Genomic DNA, 23,305 nt, shown 5'->3' with positions numbered 1-23,305 from the left:
GCGGTTACGAAAATGGATGGATGGATGGTTCTAAGGTATGAAAAACAAAACCCAACGTCTTTTACAGAGTCCAGCGCCTCTCTGACGTCATATTGACATCCAGTGCCTTTTTGGTTTTACTGTGCTCTATGAATTTTATTACCTTTGCTATTTAGTTTATTAAAAAAGACACCACTACCCATACTACCAACAGCTAAATGAATGCTTACAGTAATGTAGGTCAGATTGCACTGAAAGTCTTTTTCAATTGGGATTCTATTTCTAAACACTTTGTAAGTAGGAAGCCTTACATGTCGCCGCCACAACACCCAATCACCTGTTCAGTTTGATGTAATGTTTACTGCTGTCCTTCACCTGGAGGATTCAGGTTGAGCCTTTGTGTCAGCAAGAATAAACCCTGCTGACGTGTCCTTGACTGAGACATTGAATGTCCACCAGTCATAGAGTCGGTTCAGCGGAAGCACTGCTGTGACACTGATGCAGAGGGTAAGCAGAAATATAATTCCTCGTAGCACATGACAAAGTGTTACACACACATTAGACAGTAAAACTGTGCTGCCCGTGTAGCAGCACATTAAGCACTTACTGCAGAACTCAGTAGAGTGAGTACTCGTATCCCTCAGCAGCACACTAACGAACAAAATTTGCCTCATATATCTGATTAGCCACCACCCAGTAATTAAACACACAAAATTAAGTTCCAAGTTTTAGTGCAATAATGGCTGACGGATCCCTTGGCAGCACGCATCTAATTATCCAGACTCATTCTTTACCTATGGCCATGTAGTCCTCGGATTCCCCAGGCAGCAGAGTGGCCAACGGGCCGGCGTACAGTAGCAGTCCATCGTCTTCTTCTGTCATGAACTCCAGTGAAAGATGGCTATCAAAGCACGGCCTTATGGGGGGAAACCAGGCATAGCCGTTGCCAAGGAAACTCAGTCTTGTCTGCTGACAGTCTGGCCCTTCAAGCTGCGGGGGGCAGTGGCACCTGTAGCACAGTGAAAACAAAAAAAAGTGAGGAAAATCAAGGGGAAAGAAACAATCAGTGTCATTCATGTGTTGTGCTCTGTGAAATCTTCACACTGTCCAATCTCTGGATCTGAGCATGGTGACTGTTCTGTTGTGGACGTGACAGTATTGTTGATTCACACAAGAGGGGGTTTTGACTTTGCTCCAGCGTGCTGCGGTCCACATGCAGCTAAGAAGGCGATCTTATGAATCAATTGTTTGCATTAGCAACGAGGCCCTGAATATTCAATTGTACATTAAATCAATTAGCTATGAACACAACATTACTCCGGTCTATTCTTTATCTATCACAGCTGCCCAAGCTGAACCCCCAGAGACTGTTCCTGCTCGGCACATCACATCTCCTTTGTTAGGAGATAATTAATTCTATTTCTCTCACTTTTCTATGCGCCGTACCACCGCTGATTTCCTGGACTTTTTCTCACTTATCCCCACTCGCCCCCTTCCCATTCTTAAGGTATTACACGCTTTGCTTGATATCTGTGCAATTGCCTCTTCTTGTACTTATCTACTTTGATTAGAGCTTGAGTGTTAGGGATCACTGCTCTTGCAGAAACTGGAAATGAAATGTTTTCCATGCCTATCTTCACCGTGTTTGTGTGTGAGACCATAATGCTAAATATTAATAATCGCACAAAAACACCATAAAGGCAGAGATACATGCAGCGATGAAAAACAGCCCATTCCATCACACCGATGGCGAGGATGGAAGGGACCAGTTGATCTCATCCTATCCCCTCCAATGTAGGCATGTGAGACAAGCTGGCTTTGCTGATAATGTCAAAGCCATCTATTTTCATGCAGTGTCTGAGGAAGGCTGTGTGTACTGAGGCCGTTAGGGGCTGTTTCTCCCCATCGCTGTTTATTCTGCAGAGGGGTAACACATGTCAGGAATACTGATCCATACGCAGCAAAAGGGACGGCTTAGGCGGAGTGTAGCCTTATGCATACATATGCACACGCCGTGCGCAGCACCTCACTCTTTTTACAGCTCTTTCATGTGACTCATGAGAGCAGTGCCAATCCAAATCAAGAAGTGCAGGGCATGTTTTTCTCACTTCTGACTGACAATATCTGATCGGCTGCCGTCTGAGGTTGCCTGTTAAGCTCCTTCAACAGAGGGTTGAACCAAAAATTGGATTCTTTATGGTTGTACTGCATTCACAAGAGGGCACATATAGCACATACGGGAAGATGGTCTTCTTACAGAACAAGGGCTTTTCTCAGCAGCGTGCCGATCAACTGCAGCAGAGACAATTTAAGAGATAAAAGAAGGAAAAGAGTGTTCTGTACACTGTTACATGAAGTAAATGGCATTAAATGAGATTTTGAGAAGTTGTGAGCATAGAGGGGGGCCAGAGTTGTACTAATCCCCTTGCCCTATATTTATTTAATCTGGGCATTAGTGTGTGCATGAAATGAACTGCGTGCTGTTTCTTCTGTGATACGATTCCCACAGAGACCTATGAGCTTGAATTTAAAGCTGTTTCTATTGACTACAGCCATTTATAAATATTAAGCGTTAATGTTCAAAGTACTTGATACAAAGGCTCTGTTCGTTATTTACTTTTACGATCTGCAAAACACAGCACACCAAATTTTTTAAAATTTCAATATCAGGCTATATATCTAGAGACCTAATTTAATCATCTTGGCAAGATACACTCAAGAGCCCAGTTTTAAAAATGATATGCACATACATGCATATTGCTTCAATTGCAAATAGCCCAAAGCCTTTTGAAAGTCCTGCTACTCTATATTCAGCTGACAACACAGCAGAGCAGCTCAAGCAAGTTAGGTCAAGTTGCAGGTGAAGGAGATTTTTCTCACAAGGGGAAAGTTTAATAATTCTGGACTCATTTTCCAAGATGTCACTCTTAGAGTTAGTATGACAGGACTGAAGAGAAGACTGCAGCACATCAGGAAAACTCATATTTCTGTTTCCTTTCCTATAAGACCTCCCCCCAGTTTCAGTGCTCCTGAACATCTGCACACATGCCTCTCACCTGTACCCGCTCTGGGTGTCGACGCAGGTTCCCCCGTTAAGGCAGGGGTTACTGGCGTAGGAGGAGCAGGGCTGGTGGGTCATTTCCCTGGCAGCGCAGCCACACACAGCCGAGGATGTCACCTTCACTGACACCAGGGATAAAGCACCTGAGTCTACCAGGGTGGGCGAGTCACTGATGCCTAACTGTGTGGAGCAGCCGCCGGATGTCTTGCAGTCCGCGCGCACACACTCGTCTACCTGCACCTGGCTCACATTCAAACGCAGCAGTGACTGCAGCTGCGGAGAGTCAGAGAAGGGAAGAAGGGAGGAGGTGCGGGAGACAGAAATAGGAATTACAATAATTGTCAGTGAAGATACAACGATTTTGTATCTCCAATGTGGGTGGTGCGGGGTACACAGTGATATACATTTGGAGGGATAAAAGACCTGACAAGCCATGCAAAAGAGGAAGGCAGGGCGTAATCTACATAAATTATTTTAATATTCAATAACTGGTTGTTTTTAAAGGAGAAAGACATATAGTTAGGAGAGACGGGGGAGTCAAAATGATGCATGATCAAAACATGAAAGAAAGAAAGCAATTAAAATAAAGAAAGGAGACATGTAGAAGAAATGAATGGGAGAGACAAAGAGACATGACAGGGCCAGGCAGTAAACAGACAGAAAGTTGGTGTGGAAATAAAAGGGCAGATAAAAAGCCCCGTTATCGCTTCCCCTCAAGCTCCCGGGAGTATCACTTGATATATGAGCATTGATCTCTATCTATCAGACACGATGGTATATATACCTTCTTTTTATGTGCGCTGAGGACGGCGTGCAGCTTCTCTGGGCGCAGGTAGCCATTATCAGTTAGCACATAGAAATGGATGTCCACAGTCTTCTCCTCCCTGTCTGCTATGCTGAAAATGTTGATGCTCCCCGGTCTGACAGACAGGGTTTCAGACAGGAAGTCCCAGAACGTCTCCAGCCGACTCTTCCCCTCGACGTGAGAGTCGATAAAATCTCTCGCTGTTATGCCTTCAGGAGACAAAGAGAGAACTACTGACTCGTCAATGACAACTATGGAGTTGATCAAAGTCTTCTGAGTTCCTGATTCCATTAGCACAAGAGGTAGCCTAACATCTCCCTTTATTGATCCACTTCCTCACTGAATCATCCATAAGGTGAATGAGTCGTGATGCAGTCAAGTAAAAATCGTTTCATTTCCTCGCTAAACTAAAGTAAGGGTCTTGAGGAGCTGCTTTGTACAAAATATTCTAATGACCGGAGAATCAATCACATTTGTGGTGCCACCTTCCAATAATATCCGGAGAATGTGGGCAGTCATCTTTAATCTCCAAAAATGATAATGACTTGGAGTCAGAGGCATCCATAATAGCCTTCGACTCTGTTCGCCGAATGGCTTTTTAAATGTCAAGGACTTTACCTGACACTTCTAAATTGACCTTTATAACTCCGATTTGCTCTGAGAGACTGACGGAGAAATGAACACTCTAACACCAACTTCAAAGTGTTAAAGAATAAGACGAAGAAGGAAACCATTACCACCAAGCAGTGTGAAAGGTTGCTTTACAATGCTTAGAAATGTTAAATAATGAAAGTGTAAAAATTTCTCCTGACAGCCTATTATTTCAGCGTTAACTGGATTGACAACCTGATAATCAGTCAATGAAAAGTACCAATTTATTCATGCCTGTGGCAGATGCTGTCTCTTTCAACATCAGCTTCAAAAAGGAATTGAACAACAGAAGCAACAAAGAGCAACTTTTCTATTTTGTGGAGGATGACTGAGACAGGGAATCCACTTGAATAATATTCAATATTGTCTTGACTGGTTTGGGGGTTGATGTGGAGACACAGCCACGTCTATATACCTGCAGGCAACACATGATTGAAAATTAAGTGTTTATACCACCAGTGAGTCAGTGTTTCTGCTAATGTTACCGGTCAAGCGCAGTGAGGCGGACGACAGGATGGCCTTTTCCTCCAGCTCTCTGACATGAACTCTGACCCCTGAGTACACATCGGGCCACACCCCATCAGACACCCCGACCCTCAACCAGTAGCTGCCTGCTGGAGTGTTCTGGCGGACAGTCAGCACTCCGGAGCTCTGGTTCAGACTGAAGTATCTGAGGAAAGCAGAGGAGCTGTTAAGTAGTGGAGGACGGCTTCAGAGGAAGATGAAAGAAAGAAATGGAAAAAAAGACAAGTGGCTTCCTTTTTTTCCCCCCTAAGTTCTTGTTCAGAGAAAAAACAGCTGACAGATGGCAGACAGACAAGGAGAGAATTGGTCAGCGGTACCTGGGTTTAATCCAGCAGGAAGTTAATGCGAATCCATATTGAGCGGAAAAAAAACAAAAAAGAAAAAGGAAAAACGCCAAGAAGGAGATAAAAAAACAAATTCTTTCGCTCCAAAAGAGCTTTATAGTTGTCATGGTAACTGTCAGAATTTGTTATATGAATAAAACAAATATGCAATTGGTATTTCTAATCTGATCTTGAGGGTGTGAATACTGAAGAGCTGCACAAGGTCCCTGATGGAGTCAGACGGTGCTCGTACTGGCTGTTTCATCTCGGTAACATCATACAGGTGGACCGAGATTGCCTAGTTTGTTTGAATCTGATTGCATATTCCAGAATGCCAATCACTGTTGACGGCTATTATCAAAGTCCCTTCGAAAAGTGTATCTTTTATTAGAGGTGAGGGAATTGTATCTAAGATTAGAAGAAGTACCTGTTAGGCATGTTTCAGGCTGGGTGATATCATTGAAAAAGGCCTTGTTAGAGAAATACAGCCTCAATGCTGAGTCCACATCCTCTTTATTTTACAATTCTACACTGTTGGCAGTTCTCCTGGTACTGTATTGCTATAGCACTTGTACTTGTGTTGCACATTTGGAGATCAGCATGTTTTCATAAAAAAAAAAAAAATTATATGCATTTAACAGAGAGCTCTTACTTGGCTGCGCTTGTCTCCAGAGTGTAGGTCTTGTTGTCCCAGTCATCAGGATCTGGGGCATACACCTTCCCCAGTGCCGCATTTGCCATTCTTCCTGTTCAAGGTAAACACACACACACACACACGCACACATTGATTCCGTCTGGACAGAATCTGCTGATGCCAACACTTATCTTTTCGTCCCTCTCTTCTCCTTATCTTGCATTCTTGTGTTCTGTTCTACTTATTATGCCCATAACTGTGGAGCCCCACTGCTGGAATGAATAGGCTCTCAGTGCTCCACTTCAGAGAGCGTGGAGCTTAAGGAAGCAGGGCTATCTCAGTATGGATTATGTTATTATCGACCTGCAGTGCCAGAGTACTGCAGCTGGGTAAACAATGGCAGCCAGGATGAGTCACGGCGTTCCTGTTTTCCACAATTACCAAAACTGCCATATAGCTGAGTGTGCGATCAAAACACTAACAAGCCAACATACCTTACCAACTCACCTGGAGGGTAAAAAACTACAAAACAAAGAAGAATCATGATCCTTATCATAATGTGATGCTCGGATGAGCTTTAGGCATAGGGTTGGCAAGGGAAGGATGTGCTGAGGACTTGAGAAAGGATTTGACAACGATATTACCATAACAAAACACTGTTAGAATGTAAAAGGAAGAGTGCAATTATGAATTCCAGACTACACCAAGCAGGTATGGGAGTGAAAACTTTACCCTTCAGCTGTAGCCTCAGTTTCCCCTCTTCACTCAAGCTCTGCCTGCAGTGAAAAGCTCTGTAGCGAAAGCAAGGGGCAAAGAGAATGAAATGAGGGGAAGCGAGCAACTCACCCTTGCGGCTATGCACATAGACATCTTTCTCTCCTGCCTGGTGGGCGTTATCATTCTGGTCGCCAATAGTGATGGTGAGCGTGTTCGTGGCTGTCATTGGTGGATTGCCGCTGTCGGTCATGATCACCGGCAAGTGGAACTCGCTCTGCCTTTCCCTGTCAAATCTCCGCAGGGCAGTGAGCGTGGCAGAGCCGTTCCCGTGATCCTGCAGGTTGAAGTCCGCGGAGTAAATTGAGGGTAGGGAGAGAAAGAACGGGGGCCCGTGCTCTGGGGAGTCTCTGTCCACAACATGAAGCAGAGTTGAGCTCCTGTTGAGCCAGACCACTTGAGGTGCTGGACTGTTCTCCCATAGCACAGGAGTATAGGCTGATTCCAGTTCTGGCCCGTTGTCATTCATGTCTAGCAGCGGCAAGTGGACCGTGACACTGCCAGTCAGTGTCGGGGTACCCCGGTCTGTCGCCATGACAACCAGCTCATAACCCCCTACCATCTCCCTATCCAGTGGCCTGGCAACTGTGACCACACCAGCTCGGCTGACTGTAAAATGTCCAGCTGGGTCAGACTGAGGGAGAATGCTGTACAAAATGTCCCCATTCAGGCCTGAGTCGGAATCAGTGGCTGCAACCTGAATGATGCTGGTTCCTACAGTTACGTCCTCAGGCAAAGGGGAGAGCAGGTGGGAAATCGGGGTGAACACAGGGGCATTGTCATTCTCATCCTCTACTAGAACCTGACAGTGGATGAAGCTGGAGAAGTCAGAGTCTTCCACCTTGATGGTAAGGTTAAACCGCTGCTCCCCTGGCTTCTCAAAGTCCAGCTTCTTCTTCAGTCTCAAAGTGCCCATCTGCTCCAGTCTGTGGCTGACCATATAAAATCGTTGCTCCGGGTCTCCTGCCACCACACTGAAGGCCAGCTGTCCATATGTGCCAGCGTCAGGGTCCACAGCACTCAGCTCCAGAATGGGAGCATCTTCATTAGTGCTCTCAGGCACACGAGCACTACAGCGGTCCTCTCTAAACTTTGGCACATGGTCGTTGATGTCTGTTACCACTATAGTGGCAGTGGCTGTACCTGTCATACCCCCGCCATCCCGGGCCTCCACTACCAGCCGGTGGCTGCCAGCGGACTCCCGGTCCAGACCCTCTGCTGCCACAGACATAGTGCCAGTGCTGGAATCAATAGTGAAAAGGTCTGCATTGTTTGCGTTGTGCACATTCTCTGTAATCCGGTACGTGAGGATTGCGTTCTGACCTACAGCTGCATCGTCAAGGTCTACCGCTGTCATTTCCACAACAATCGTTCCAGGAGGGGAGTTCTCTGCCACACTGCTGTGGCAATTATCAGGGGCACACGTGAAGGCGGGGGCATTGTCATTGATGTCCCACACGTTGATAATAACATCCGTAAAGCCAGTAAGCCCCTCGCCCTCTTCATCTGTCGCCATGACAACAAAGCGCCAGACGGCACGCTCCTCTCGGTCCATGGTGCGCTGGGCGTACATCTCCCCCGTGATGTCGTTGATCATGAAGTGTGACTCTGCCCCTTGGCCATGAATGGAATATCGTATGGCGCCCTGGTCTGCGTCTTTGTCCGGGTCAGTGGCTGTCACCTGCAGAGAAAGACAACTTCTTAAAAAAATGGATACTCATTCATCTAGTCAAACTCAAATTACTTCCTCTTATCTCTTTTCAGCCGTCACCCGGGTCTTCTTTGCTTTTGGATTTTTTAGACAGCCCGTTTAAGTGTTTGCACTTTTTCCTGACCACCTAAATTGAAGCAATGAGCTCTGATCAGGCATGTTTCCTGCATCTGGCCTCAGAATGGGTCTGACAGTCTTACTACTGAGTTTCCACACACAGGATCCATCACTACTGTCTCTTTAACTTAGTGGAATGATATTTCTGTAATGTTTCAAACTACGGTAGTGTATAAACAATAAAAGACTGGATACACTGAAATAGTAATTCAAGCAGTTCTTTTCTGCCACACACTGCTACACTTTGAAATTCTGTGAAGCTGTCAAGATAATTACAGATCTATGGATTATAGTAATTAATGGAAAACCTGCAGTGAAAACCTCTTAGCTTTAATCATCTCAGCCTCTCACCTGCAGTACAAACACTGGTGACCCATCAAGCTCCTCTGTGACAGATCCATAGTACTCATTCATGGAGAACACGGGCGCCTCGTCATTCTTATTGACCACAGTAACCACCACGGCTGCATAGTCCTCCCACTTCCCGTCGGAGGCGAGGACCAGTAGCTTGTATCTCTTCTGCTGCTCATAGTCCAGAGGCTGGGCAATGAAGATCGTCCCCACCTCTGGCTCGATGTCAAACACACCACCTTTGTTGCCAGATGTAATCTGGTAGCGCAGCTTGGCATTGGCTCCTGTGGCAGTAATTACAAAATGCATGATTGAGAATGTGAAAACACCATCCTGATTCTGCAAATTAACTGTTTTATAACAAGGTTACTGCAATCTTGAGGTGAAACCTAAGTGAAGCAATATTTCAAGAAGGTAACAGACTTAACAACGGTTTGCTGCTGAATAATTCAGTATTGTCCCTTCCTCTTACTTTAAGCGGAAGCACTATCATTCTAGCAATAAGAGAACGGCGTAACCACAAGAGTATTACACCTCCTTTCCTCCAAGACCTGAGCATTAGTAGGTTTTCATGTTTCCCTTTCTTGTTTTGATTGCTTAATTAAATGGAAACGTTCTCGGCTTTAATCAGATACTAATTAAAAAAGAGTGCTGAAAAAAGTAAAGGAGAGCATGAGAGTAAAAAGAAGCATACAGTAATAGTGCCCTCTAGGGAATGATTTTGAGGCTCGCGAGAGGGTGGGTGGGTGGCTGGGTGGGGGGGGGGGGGTGTAGTTTAGTAAAGAGGAAGTCAATATCTGAACTTATCTTCTGTGTCTCCATGGAGACCATCCAGTCTACCGGTTTAACATTGGAATAGATAAGATAATCTCCTGGAATGAACAGTCTTCGTTTTCAATCATCCTGTTGGGTTAAAGTAGCTACAATCCCATGTAAATACACTAATCTGTACTATTAACACAACCCTAGCTGACAAAGTGCTCCCTGCCTCCCACAGGGATCTGGCAGGCTTACAGCAGTCAAGCCCAGGGTGTTGGTTTTTAAACAAGACAGATTGAGCGTAGCCTCTCAGACACAACTGCAACAGCATTGCAACTTTAATGTTGGAGGTTGGTGTTATTCCACAGCTATTCATCATTAGCGCTGCAGCCCAGCCTAAGCTGCACCCCCGCTCACCATAAATACTTGATTAACGGACCTAAACATGCCTGATAAAGGGATCTTAGGCTACCGCTCTACGGCGGATGAGCAACTGCTTTATTGGTTAAATCCCGCCCACCTACTGTGTGGGAGCGTGTCACTCTTTTTGGAACATATGTGCAACAGTGCATTACCAAGCACTCAAATGACGACTGCTAAATCTAGCACACCGCATGATTTCAGCAGTGTGATTTCAGCAGAGCTCAGGCCAGATTGGGAAAGACTGCCCACAGGGTCACTTTATGCATTCTGCTACAAATGCATCTCGCAAAAAAAAAAAAAAAGAAAAAGAAAAAGAAAAAAGAAAAGGTGCGTACTTGGCACACAACTCACTGCAGGAAAAACTGACTGATGGGCTGCCAAAATACTTCTGTTATTTCAAGGGAGTGAGAAATAAAGAACGTGCAATCTGGCAAACTTGTGTGAAGTTTCAAAGTATCTCACAAAAAACTTTTATATAGGTTCCGGTTGGCTTGCTTCTTTAACCTTTAATTCTAGGAAGTGGCATCGGTAAAATCTCCTTGGGACTTCCTCAGTCTGCTGCCTCATCAAGCATACCTTCATCCTCGTCATTAGCACTAACAGTGACAACAGCCAGGCCCACATCTGCATTCTCGTCGACACCGACTTCATACAGTCGCTGAGCAAAGACTGGTTTGTTGTCGTTGACGTCGCTGATGAAAACCCTCACATACGCTGTGTCTGCAAGAATGACAGAATGGCAGAAGATTAAAAGGCGCAGCACACACACACACACTGGCAAACACGGTATGTGTGTATTCTCCCTCCATCTGTTTATTGATTCTACAATTCATTGTCACTGTTTAGTGGGGAAGAGGCACTTAACCGAAACGCAATGTGCCTCATTGACATGGAAATCAGAAAAAACATTACTCATAAATATGTGTTGTAATTACATAAATTATTCATTTTGTCAACAGTTTATTGTTCTTATAGGAGTAACTGTTTTGAACAGAAAGAATAACAGTAATGGAGCTAAACCTCTTCAACAAGCTGCTTTTTTTTTGCAGAGTAGATAAAGAACCTCTCTGCTGGGAAGGTTAAATATTTATAAGATGACAAGTGTTTGTGTCTTATCGGTGCCCTCCTCATTACGCTGTTTATTTCTTTAGTTAGAAAGAGTAAATTATCTGCTCACAGAACACACGGGTGACATGTTAATTTGGAGCTGCTGCAGTAAGAGATGATGGCAGTGGAGGGTGGCTCCATTTTCTCGGCTTGTTTTTACATTTCCCTCCTCCTCTTGGTGTATCCCAGAGGTGATGCAGCGAGACAGGTAATGTTTGCAGAGGAGATGAGCCCTTCTGGATGTGGAGAGATTCATAGCCCAAGACACAGCTAAGGCTCATTACAAATGCTAAGCAGCCCTGGCAACTCTGGAGAGAAGGCTTTACTGCTCCAAAAACATCACCCTTTACCCCTAATACCTCCTTTGCAAACATTTGCAAAGGACCAACTCCTGTATAAAAACGTCATAATACGTCACTCTAAACACAGGCTGAGGTGTTATGACTGCCAAAATGTCACAAAGAGGACAACGTAAACAAACACAGGCTGCACAGGTTAAATATTGAACAACGAAAATTAAAAACGGGAGGGGGAAAAAAGGATTGTAACAAAAAAAAAAGAGTGCTGAGAAATCTCTGAGCTGTTCTCACATGAGGATGTCTGGTCATGGCAGTGGACTAAATCAAATTAATATTCACTTTTCAAAGTCAATCCCAAGGTGTAAATGAATGTATTGTCACGCCAATGCAGTCTGTTTAAAACCCAGTGCACAGAGGACAAACTCCTCATAGTTTTCAGGATTGCCCTGTAGAATTGCAGAGAAAAGAACAATGCTACTTTTTATGGGATGGGGTATTGCAGCAGGCCAGAGGTCACCTCTGCTGAATCTCACAGTCTCTTAGAATGTAACAAAAATGAAAAACAGCAATTGGTATGAGTAAAAAAGATAGGGATACACTAAATTTGAAGTAAGATATTTTTTGCATACTTAAAATGCTTAAAATTGTCTTTGGAATAGTTTGACATTTTGGAAAATATGCTTATATACTTTCTTGTCGAGAAAATATTCATACCACTCTGATGTCTGAATGGTAAATGTGAAGCTAAAGCCTGCAGGCTAGCTAATGCTAAGCTATGATTATGGCATAGCAAAGGCTAAGATAGAGGTAGTTATGTGCCGGATTATTTTGCGGCTGGGCGCAATGAAAGGTTTTTGTAAACAGACAAAATATAACATGTTAATCGGTCCCTCTAGGATGTTGTGATCGCAACCAATATCTGTGAATTCTGCCCTTGCAAATTCGTGCAATCCCCCCAACTTTACTGCAAATGACAACTTTTTTCAAATCTAATTTCATTGTAGAGCTGCATGCAGCGTATTGATGTGCTCAGCCCCTCCTTGTCCCACTGTCTCTCTGTCTCTCTCTGTTTATGAGAGCATTGCAAGCTCTGTGCCTCGGACAGTTATGCCCGCAGTGACAAGGCTAAATGTCAGCATCACACGGTTAACGCTACCCTACCTTTATTAAAATGTTTAAAGACTGATTATTGGTGTTGGTATGACTTTTTTGTGACCATTTAACAGCTTGCTTTGAGATGTTAGCCACTGCTGCTGTGTTAGCTAGTGCTAACGGGCAAAGAGAGAAAGAGGAGAGCGGCTCACTGGGGCGATCTTTCAGTGCTGTGTCAGACACCAGCAACAGGTGATCGTTGGCAATCAGCTGTTGCTGCCCTCACACCCCATCATCAGAAACAGATTCTGATGCTGCTGATAGAACAGGCTCTAAATCCGAGATATCTGAGAATTTGCAATTTTTACCTGCTCCAGCAATTTAATTGCAAAAAACACCTATAAACATTGTAACAAGCATCGGAATTTTTTTTAGAAAAGCAGTTGTGAAATTAAGCATTTCAGGACTCAACAATCCCAAAGACAGCCAGCGAAACCATGACTGGTCATTTGTGAGCCTTAGAGGAGCTGGTAGGCATTTTTTGTTTACCGTAATAGAGCCAGGCTCGCTGTTTATCAGGGTTTCCTGTTTTGTGCTAAGCTAAGCTAACTGTACACATATGTCAGTGACGTCAGTCTTCTTCAAATGAGTGTATTTCCCAAAATGTCAAACTATTCCTTTAATGAGAGGTAGCATAAATATAAACTCATGAGCAGTTATATATTCACTTGAAAAAGTCTGATATCATCATTAAAATCCTGATAATTTTGAACCTGAGTTGGGCTGCTTGTTCTTCCCTGGTCGCGCCGATTCCTGGCCATCTTCCGACTGAACCTCCAACAAATAGGAGCTGCGCGCCTCACGGTCAAACACTGCTTCTGTGTAGATGATCCCTAGTTTTGGGTCTATGCGGAACAGATGGTGGTCACCACTGCTGTCACTCAGCAGAGAGTAAGTGATCTGTGGAGCACAGGGAATTTGAAAATTAAGGCACAGTAGTCTTTCAAGCAATAAGCTGCAGAAATGGCAAAAATTAAAGGCTTTGTAGCTGAAAATGTCAGGAGGTCTCTATCATATTCCCAGAGTCTGTCTTCTCATTACAGGCGAAATTAGATCGATACTATGTCCCACTGACACTGTCATAGTCACTCACTGTCATTACAGCACTTTGACAATTCTGGAAAACAAAAACTTCCACAGTGAAGGGACTGTGGTGTGATGTTACAGAGTATTCCTTCTAGCATAACACGGTTGGTTAAGCACGGAAAAAAAACAGTCTGTGGGTGGTTGAAAATGTCTTCATTGTTTTGTACCTGCACTACACAAATAGATAAATACAAACCTCTCCATTTAGACCCAGGTCTTTGTCATGGGCAGACACTTGGAGAACCGATGTTCCTATCTGGGCTCCCTCTGTGACTGAGGCCTCGTAGATTGAGGAGGTGAAAAATGGCACATTGTCATTGACATCTGAGGAGAGAGCAGGGATTTAGTCACAAACTGATAATGTGCTAATTTCCGGATAGTAATTAGGTAATAAATTCTCTGGCATCCAAAGCTGTAGCCTTTGTAACTGCATGCATTAAAGATTTAGAGGTTTGATTTTCTGAAGAAAAAAACATGAGTGCAACACTGTTTATTGGAGCTGCTGACTTGGGCATTGTGGATGTTAGACTTCTTCACCTGCAGATGAACTCAACCTTGTACTTAACTGCTAAAAGACAAGCATGATTCTTTGGCTACGTGTTTGTCAAACCTAAGACAAATAAATCAGTTTTGTGTTTGACACATATTGCAAAAACAAAATAAACAAAGTCTCAAACGAATACACGGTAGTCTTTTTAATCTATATTACCATTTTAATTTTTGCACAAACCCTACAGTGTGCCTTGGATTGATTTTGAAGGAGACTTGCATTTTCTATTTTTATTGGTAGTATACTTAACTCATACAATTAGCCCTTCACAAGATGGAATAAACACAGTACACCTGAAGTATCCAAAGAGCACTGGTATATGACTCCTACTTAGACCCAGCAGCACTTTACTCTTTGATAAAAAATAATTAATAATAAATACATTAGGTAATTATATACGGCATATGTATACAATATCTTGTTATTATATAGAAATCATTACCTTTTCAACCCACTGGAAGTGTCATCATATGACAATTTGACATTACTTAAATTACCCAGCAGCTAATTATTGCACACTACACCTAATTATACGCCGTAAATAAATATAAAAAGAATGAAATGTGTAAATGTCAGTTAATCTAAAAATACAGTTGGAGGATTTTAATTAATCAAAGACCTGCTAATGGAACAGTAAAGTCCGATGATTTCAAAAACAAGAACAAGGAACAAAGAAAACGTTAATTGAGAGAAAAACCAAATCACACCTGTAATATTGACATAAACCGTGGTAAAAGCTGCAAGAGGCACCGCGGCCACGTTCTGCGCTCGAACCCGGAGAGAGAAGACAGGTGTGGTCTCGTAGTCCAGCGGCTCGGACACAAGGATAGACGCGGAGCCGTCTTCGCGGTTGGGGGAAAGGTAGAAACGAACTGGCATGTTGGTTTCTGGGACCATCCCATCCTCCAGGTTATAGGTCACCCTCGGGTCCCCCAGCTGAGAAGTCGCCTTAATTGTCTGAATAAGGTGAGAAAGTTGGATCATGATTTGGGGAAAAAGAGGGATTTCTGTGGTCTCGAGATTGACAGCTTTATATGTCTCACATCAAAGAAGATGTTTGAATCAATGGGAAAGTTGGATCTTGATTTTGATTGGATCTCAGAAAAACTGACTTGAGTAAGTGGTCAAAATGCTCTTGGTGCTATCAGAAAAAAAGAAATCTGCCTCCCAGTCAAATCCCATGTGGCTGACTGATTCAACCTGCATTATGTCACATAGAGAGTGCTCCAGGGATGATGTGTTTTTTTGTAGACCGACGCCAAGTCTTTTTCCAATTGGATTTTTGGAATATTGCAAAAAATAAGCTCTGTGGCCAAAAAAAAAAACAAACAAAAAAACACGTGATACTTACACGTTTTGTTCAATCTTTACAAATGAACACCAATTTTATGATTTTTGAAGCCTAAATGCAATCGCCAGATGTAAAATGCTAACACTAGGCTATAAACGAACTACATCACAGTTGCATGACTTCAACGTCGCCACCACAACAACGCTGTAAAGCCGTGTTCAGCATGATGACGTCCTGTAGTCTCGTTTAGCCACTTGTAGCAACCACCTCTTTTAAGACATACAAAGGCTTCAGAATCACACACGGGGTATAAACTGATGTATTTTATGTCACAGATAAAAACGTGAAAGTCTCTTGTGTTAACCACCGACCACCGATTTCAGGTATCTAACCAAAAACCCATTCAAAAAACCCACTGACTTCAAGATGAGGGAACTGGGAGTGTTAAAATGCAAACTCATTTCCAGGTTTTAGGACTCATTCCTGCGGCACTCTATTCACATCTCGGTCAGCTCTTGCTTTAAAGAATTAGCTCAACATTTTTAGGGAAATATACTTATTTGATTTGCAGAGAGTGAAATGAGAATATTGAGCCCACATGAGATGCCATGAGATAATTAGCTTAGCTTAGCATAAAGACTAGCTAGCTCTGTCCAAATGTAGCAAAAAATACTGCCTAGCATCCATGGAGACTCCAGTTGTAACCTGGTAACCTCACAGTTTCGACAAAAATAGTTACATTACAGCAAAAAAACAAGTGAAATATAACGTATTAATCAGTAACCTTGAAAAGTGCAAGTTGTTTTTGGAAAAAGCCATGCTCCCCATTTCCCACTGCTTCCCATCTGGATGCTAGCCATGCTAATCGTCTCTTGGCTCTAGCTTCATGTTTAAAGCTCAACTGTTTTGAGCTGCTATAATGTACAAAAGCAGGGTTATCATTTTGGCTTAGAAGTAATAGTTTTACAATTTAGAAAATGTCCTTACTTGCTTTCTTGCCTAACAGTTTGACGATACCATGCTCATATTTGGGCCGCTAAGTATGGAGCTAGGGCTGGGCGGTGATTAGCTTAGCTTAGCATAAAAACTATAAGCATGCGGAAACAGTTTGACAAAACAAACCACCTGAGCTCTAGAGCTGCTGGCAGGCATACCATTAAAGTTTGGACAGAGCCAGAATACCTGTTTGCTGCTGCTTACAGTCTGTATACTAGCCATGCCAATCATGTCTTGGCTACAGTTCCATATTTAATACTCAACAGCTCTGCTCCTCTAGCACACCAAAACAAGTCATTATTCATGGCATAAAGGAATAATTTTACATTTTGGGAAATGTGCTTATACACTTTCTTGCCGAGAGTTTGACGCACCACACTTGTGTTTGTGCCGTTAAATATGGAGCTTGGGCTGGGAGGTAATGAGCTCGGTTTAGCATACAGACTGGACACAGGGGGAAGCAGTGTGACAAAACAAACCAATGTGTCAACTTGTGAGCTCCAGAGCTACTCTTAGGCATATTCTTAAATTTGGACAGTGCCAGGCTCCCTGTCTCTCTCTGCTTCCAGACTTTATGCTGAGCTAAGCTTACTGGCTAAGCACCACAATTAACGCTAAGACATGAGAGTCCTGACAAGAGAGCAAATAAATGTATTTCCTAAAATGTTGGATTATTCACTTTACATGGACTGTCTCTGAGGCAGCTCAAAAAGCCTAACACATGTGACAGGCTATATTAGAATTATGTGAGACCACATTTGTGGTTTGTAGTCTAAAGACACACAGGTTATGAAAAACATTGAGAAATATTATTTTGATGATTGACTATCCGAGTAAGACAGAGTAGGATGAGAGTCAAACGTATTGCCTGAGCCCTGAGATAACCTCTTATCCCGAAGTGAATCTCCTTGTCAAGAGCTTGGGAAAAAGAGGGATTTTTGTGGGCTCCAGATTGACAGCTATATATTTCTCACATCAAAGGAGATGTTTGAATCGATTTAATGAGCCTGGAGTCATGAAACTTGCTTAGCACATACGATCCAATGTCAGTTTTCTCCTACAGCATCAAACTAAAACGCGTTTACAGATTTTTCAGTGCGCTGACAAGCTTTCAAAAGGTGTATTCTGAGCACAAAGAGAACACAGTGCCTCAGTAACGCTCAGACTGTGAATTTATCCAGGGAAGTAAGCAAACAAACATTCAGCTGATTCAATTACAGCAACTCGAAATGGCAAGAGAAAGAGAATCCAGCTCAACAACATATGTGCTAATATAAACAGTGTGCCTCCGATCAAAGTTACACATACTGTACACGTACCACTATTGGTGTGTCCCTGGCGGTGTTTTCAGGGATGATGACACTGTAGCTCTCCTTCTCCCACTGTGGAGGCTGGTTCTTCACGTTGGTGATGGTCACTGCCAGCTCCACAGAAGTGTTCCGGTTTCCCCCGTCGGTCGCTACGATGTCCCGCGTGATATATGTCCTCTGTAATAGTTTATTCACTAAAATGATCATCATGGTATTTAGAGTTGAAATGAATAACTGCTTATCACATATCTGACTGACAGAAGACAAATGAGCAACTATGTGATCAGCTATCAAATGACAGCCAGCTCTTTTTCATTATGATTTTTTTTTCTTTTTGGCTTATTTTTTGGGCAAATTTTCCCCTTTATTGGGCAGATATAGGGTGTAAAGCGAGACAGGAAATGGGGAGAGAAAGGGGTATGATATGCCACCAAGGTGCCATAGCTGGAATCACACAATTATGTGGCATGCACCATAACCAGGCTACCAGGGTGCTCCTGATTTCAGTACAGTTAATGAAAACTGACCCACCCCGCCAAAACACAGTCATCTCCTGCGACCGATGCTGGATATGTAAAAGTTACAGTATATTTACAAGAGCTCTATATGATATTCAAATCATATCTGTGATTCAGAGGTTGTTTGTTTGTTCTCAACGTGGAGGAAACAGCCTGAACAGCGCTAACAATGGAAACAGTGCTAACAAATGGTTGGTAATGGTTAACCGGGGGTGGGACTTGGGGCGGATGAGGGTACCAGAGGGTGAGCACTATGCCTCCCAGATGACGCCGTCCCTATATCAGCAGTAACCGCCTTTGAAGCGCAGTGCAAGCAAGCCAGTGGGATACACACACAGGGACTCCCATGCACTAATATGCATGCACAACCATACCATCTACCACTACAACAAACAGAGAAGTTTGATACAACACACACAGAGGGAGCGTGAAGTCATTCACTGCTCAGGACGCCATTACTCCACTTTATCTTTACACAGCAAATAGCTGTTTGCTGCTATATTAATACCCTGTATATTGTATTGAGCTCCTTTAAAAACCTGATGTATTGTGAATTAAAGTAATAAAATCTTGCAATAATCTCAATAACGCGGCTGTGTCTTCAGTTTGCTCTGCTGCAGTGGGCCAATGGAAACTGGCCAGTGACAGCAGATAGCAACAATAACCACTAAAGATGCAGAGCTGGCTGGGTAAATGGACCTCTCTGTTATGTGAATAGGTGTATCACTGACGCTCAGAGCGATCAGCTCATGATCAGCTGATGGGCAGTAATAACTTCAGGCTACTATCTGTACCTAAACTTGTTGCATGAACTCCACTGAGAAAATCATTTAATTAGGCCGAGAACAACAGAGGCAGCAGTGTGAGGCTTACAAAAGATGTATTAAGCTATAATTCAGGCTGCACACAAGCTCCTCTACTTTTGTAATTGTGCTATAATTGAACCACTAGGAAATAAGGGGGTGAATTTGACTGAGGAAGTGTATTTCATCAAAGTGGACACTGCAGGGACAGCTGAAAATTTCCTTACGAGGTCATTGGGGTATTTTATTCTGTTTATCTAAATTAGACAATGGGTTACATCAACATTATACCCACACCAGAGTGAAGAAAAAAAACTAAAAATCCTCTAAAGGGCCTCTTTTTGCCCACATGAGGGAAATTCATTCTCACCACTTGCAGTAAGAGATAATGCAAGTCATAGTTATACCACTTTGTTAATGAAAAACTGCTCAAATAAGAATTCAATTGTTAAGATGTAATGTTTAAGCCATCAGCTGCATTATTCTATCAATGCAAATCATGGCCTAGCGACTCTATTATTGTGCTGCAGACAAAAAGAAATCTCACTTACCATTCAGAATTACATTTTCTATTCCTGGGACAATCCAATTAGTATTTGTGAACAAGTGCTGCTCTTTTCCAAAGCTTGATACCATAGAAAAAAAGATCGTAATCTGTGATGTCCAATGTGGACCCAGCAGCTGCTGCTTTTACAATACATGACTGACTGACTTTGTGGTAACATCCAACCAAGGTTTAAAATTCAATTTGCAGTAATAGTGTCAGATCTGAACCAGAAAATAGCCATAAAATATTGCGGATACGGTCACAGCAACCTTTTCCATCTTCTCCACTTAATTCTCTGCAGAGCTGTACTGTACAGCATGTTGAGGCTGGCTCTTGCTGCACCATCTAAGGACGTAATAAAAACCACAGTTGTTCAATTCCCTCTCTTCTTCATATCCCACTGAAGTAAACAGGGAAACGTGCTGCACACTTCCCTGTGAAGTATGGTGTGAAAACTCGGCCTTCATACTAATTTGCTGCTATCAGAAGCTGTGATGACAAAATCAAAATAGAACGACGTCTCGAGCCAGCTAAGACATTTAACATTTAATGAAGTGCTTTTACAATCTTAGTTACAGTGGGAAAAAAAAGATTGTGAGATGATTCAAATAGCCTCTGAAACCACTTTTAAATATGCAGCAGCTTTGTTTAGCGAGGTTTTTTGGCTTAACACTTTCAATTTTGCATGAAGTCAGCGGCAAAATTTCCAGAGACTTCTAACACCACTACGCTAAAAAGCGTGTTAAATAATAAACGGCTCTATAGTGCTTTAGCAAGTTTGAGCCAAAGAACAACTCTCGCATTTGAATAAGTGAAAGAGGAAAACAAGGAGAAGAGTGCTGATAGGCTGCAGGAAACATGAACATCTACAAGACACCAACCAAAAATGTAAAGAAATGTGTTACATCGCTGACACTGACACAGTAAAACACTTTCAGTACATCAATTAGTTGACAAACAACCAAGGAGAACTTGCTACTCTTTATAACTAGTTTTCATGTTGAAAACAATCATTTATATGATGCAAAATAATTCACCTGTTAAAAAGAACTGTGGAGGTAATTGTGCTTTTTAAGTTAAACCACATGCATAATCTCCCAGCCTCAGTTAACAGCTTCAAAATACATGATTTGTCTAAAGCTGCTGCATGCTGTCAGTCTCCTTATCAACGCCTCAGATGATAAAGTGAAATTAAAAAGCCTTAAATCTCTTAAATCAAAGGCACAGTGTTTAAAGTAGACAAAGAGTCTTGGTTTTTAATAACTAGCTTCTAAAAAACCTGTGCCATACACTTAAAAAACACGTCTTTTTCTTTGACAGGTACAGCGGGTGAGGTGATTTTTATGCTTATTTTAGGGTTAGTGTTTAGTAACAGTGCGATAGACAGAGCTGTAGTCGTCAAACATAACCACAGGAATCCCAGGCTGTTAAAATCTATTTTTAATAACTTTGTCTATCTCTTTTCTCCTTGGTCTTTCCACATGCAGCGGCACCTCTGGGAGTACACATACCCCAGATTGGGAGTAGCAGACAGAGGCACTCAGAGGTGGCTTCTTCATTAACTTTGTTGACACAGACCCACGGTCGCCATGTGATGCACACTCTGAGTGTTGGTGTGTGTGTGTGTGCCGGCTCAGAGAGGAGGCCGCTCATAATTGCTGACTGACCTGCGATATGGGCTGGTTAACGTAGACCCATCCGGTGACAGGGTTGACCCGCAGATACTCAGGCTGCTCCAGGGACATGGAGTAAGTGATAGCTGCATTAGTTCCAAAGTCGTCATCGTGAGCTGCCACGCGAAGAAAACTGGTACTGACTAAAGTGTCTTCTCTCAGAAAGTCTACAGGGGATACAAATAATGTATGTGCACTCAGTTTGCTGGTCAGAGAGTAGAAATGTATGAGGCCTGATGATAAAGGGTAGTAAAGGTCAAGCATTATGGTCGTGATGGACATTGCTTATTATGCAAAACTGATTTAGGTTATTACCAAGGTATTTATGTTTGTTTCCAATTTTTACACAGAAATGCAGCTCATTAAGCAGGGGAATGAATGGTATTTCATTTTTTCCCCAAAACAAAACATGGAGGCTGCATATTTACTGTATCCACACTCTTAAACACATCCTCAATTAAATCAAATTACTAAATTAAGGTAGAAGAGGAGCACATAAACCCCGTACCACTCAGCATAAGGTTTTAGTTATGCTCCTGCTTTAACAACACTAATTCTGTGTTACACTTGTACCAGCATGTATAATTTTTTTATTACTTACACTCGTAGCGCAAATTCTCAAACTTGGGGCTATTATCATTCTGGTCCAGTATTTGGACAGTGAGCTGACAGATGCCAATGAGCGGCTCCTCCGCCCAATCAGTGGCCGTTACTGTAATTGAATACTCTCTCTGTCGCTCCCTGTCGAAGCGTCTGGCTGTCACAATCACTCCTGTGAATACAGAACAAAGACCCGACCCCCACCAAAGACACACACACACATGAATACATATATCCATCCATCCATCCATCCATCCATCTCTCCATCTCGCCATCCACCCATAAATCAGGAAAACAAGTAAACAATTACATATTTTTCCTGAGTAAGTCAGGCTTCCCTTTCAAGTGCAGTGACTTTGTTATTAAACCCTGAGATGAAGAAAATAGAGCAGAAGCCTTAAAGAAAATAACTGACAGAATAATATGTTGCCTCCACGTGCCGGGACTCCAGAACAGCTCTCCCTTTATTATGTAACCATTTTACACGCTGATGAGTCACACAGAGCTTGACCACATCAAATGAGATGATGATCGATGGGCAGGTTTTTGCATTGATTCATTCTTGAGAAAAATAGCTTGAATTATGCGGACATCTCCTCTCCTCTTAGATCAGAGTTCAACTTGTTGAATTAGAGCTGTCAATTAGCATTAAAATGCAGCACTGTCTGTCTACAGTAAACTCTGTGCTCAATGTCTAATTGAGACGTTTTTTAGCCGAGACAATCCGTGACCACTCTACCTGTGTCTGGATGAATTCTGAAGGCGGGCATGGCGCTGTCTCTGTGCATTAAGCCATATTTGACTTTTCCATTTGCTCCCTCATCTGCATCCACTGCATGCACTTGCAACACAAAAGTCCCCGTTGGCTGGTTCTCCAGCACTGAAGCTTGCTCACGATATCGCTGGCACTGGGATAGAGAGGGGGGGAGGAGAAGAGACACACAAATACAAGAAACAATTCTCATATGTAAGAATAGATAGTCCAAATATGTTACACTAATGAGAAAACAGAGATCAAAGCCAATAAAGTCATTAAGTAGAAGGTCACTAGGCACACATAGCGAGGTGCTGGGCATGAAAAAAACAATATAGAAGTTACAGATATAGGAGCCAACATCTATCGAATAAAAACAATTGAGCTGATTTCTTTTGAAGAGCCAGCAGTGAACGCCATTGTCTAAACCAGGAATTTAGCTCATTCCCCCTGATGAACATATGCCCCAGATAAAGAGCTGTTCTCTGGAGTCTTCCTTTTTTGTA

General features: G+C 42.8%; 1 protein-coding gene across 1 annotated transcript in view; it reads right to left on the bottom strand.

Moving 5' to 3' along the window:
• Window positions 1-23,305, bottom strand: part of LOC117253938 (neural-cadherin-like) — a 100,597-nt gene that overhangs the window by 22,802 nt on the left and 54,490 nt on the right. The window contains exons 9-23 of the mRNA XM_033621833.2: window positions 22,785-22,953; window positions 22,047-22,217; window positions 21,440-21,612; window positions 17,914-18,081; window positions 15,015-15,264; window positions 13,954-14,081; window positions 13,385-13,571; window positions 10,690-10,833; window positions 8,932-9,215; window positions 6,825-8,433; window positions 5,997-6,090; window positions 4,982-5,166; window positions 3,825-4,054; window positions 3,036-3,313; window positions 774-988 (exon numbers count right to left, since the gene is read on the bottom strand). Of these exons, the coding sequence (XP_033477724.1) occupies window positions 774-988; window positions 3,036-3,313; window positions 3,825-4,054; window positions 4,982-5,166; window positions 5,997-6,090; window positions 6,825-8,433; window positions 8,932-9,215; window positions 10,690-10,833; window positions 13,385-13,571; window positions 13,954-14,081; window positions 15,015-15,264; window positions 17,914-18,081; window positions 21,440-21,612; window positions 22,047-22,217; window positions 22,785-22,953 (4,285 nt within the window). The remainder of the gene's footprint in view (window positions 1-773; window positions 989-3,035; window positions 3,314-3,824; window positions 4,055-4,981; window positions 5,167-5,996; window positions 6,091-6,824; window positions 8,434-8,931; window positions 9,216-10,689; window positions 10,834-13,384; window positions 13,572-13,953; window positions 14,082-15,014; window positions 15,265-17,913; window positions 18,082-21,439; window positions 21,613-22,046; window positions 22,218-22,784; window positions 22,954-23,305) is intronic.

Source organism: Epinephelus lanceolatus, chromosome 5 (genome assembly GCF_041903045.1).
Source record: "Epinephelus lanceolatus isolate andai-2023 chromosome 5, ASM4190304v1, whole genome shotgun sequence".
NCBI lineage: Eukaryota > Metazoa > Chordata > Actinopteri > Perciformes > Serranidae > Epinephelus > Epinephelus lanceolatus.
This window is presented reverse-complemented; position numbering and strand designations above follow the sequence as displayed.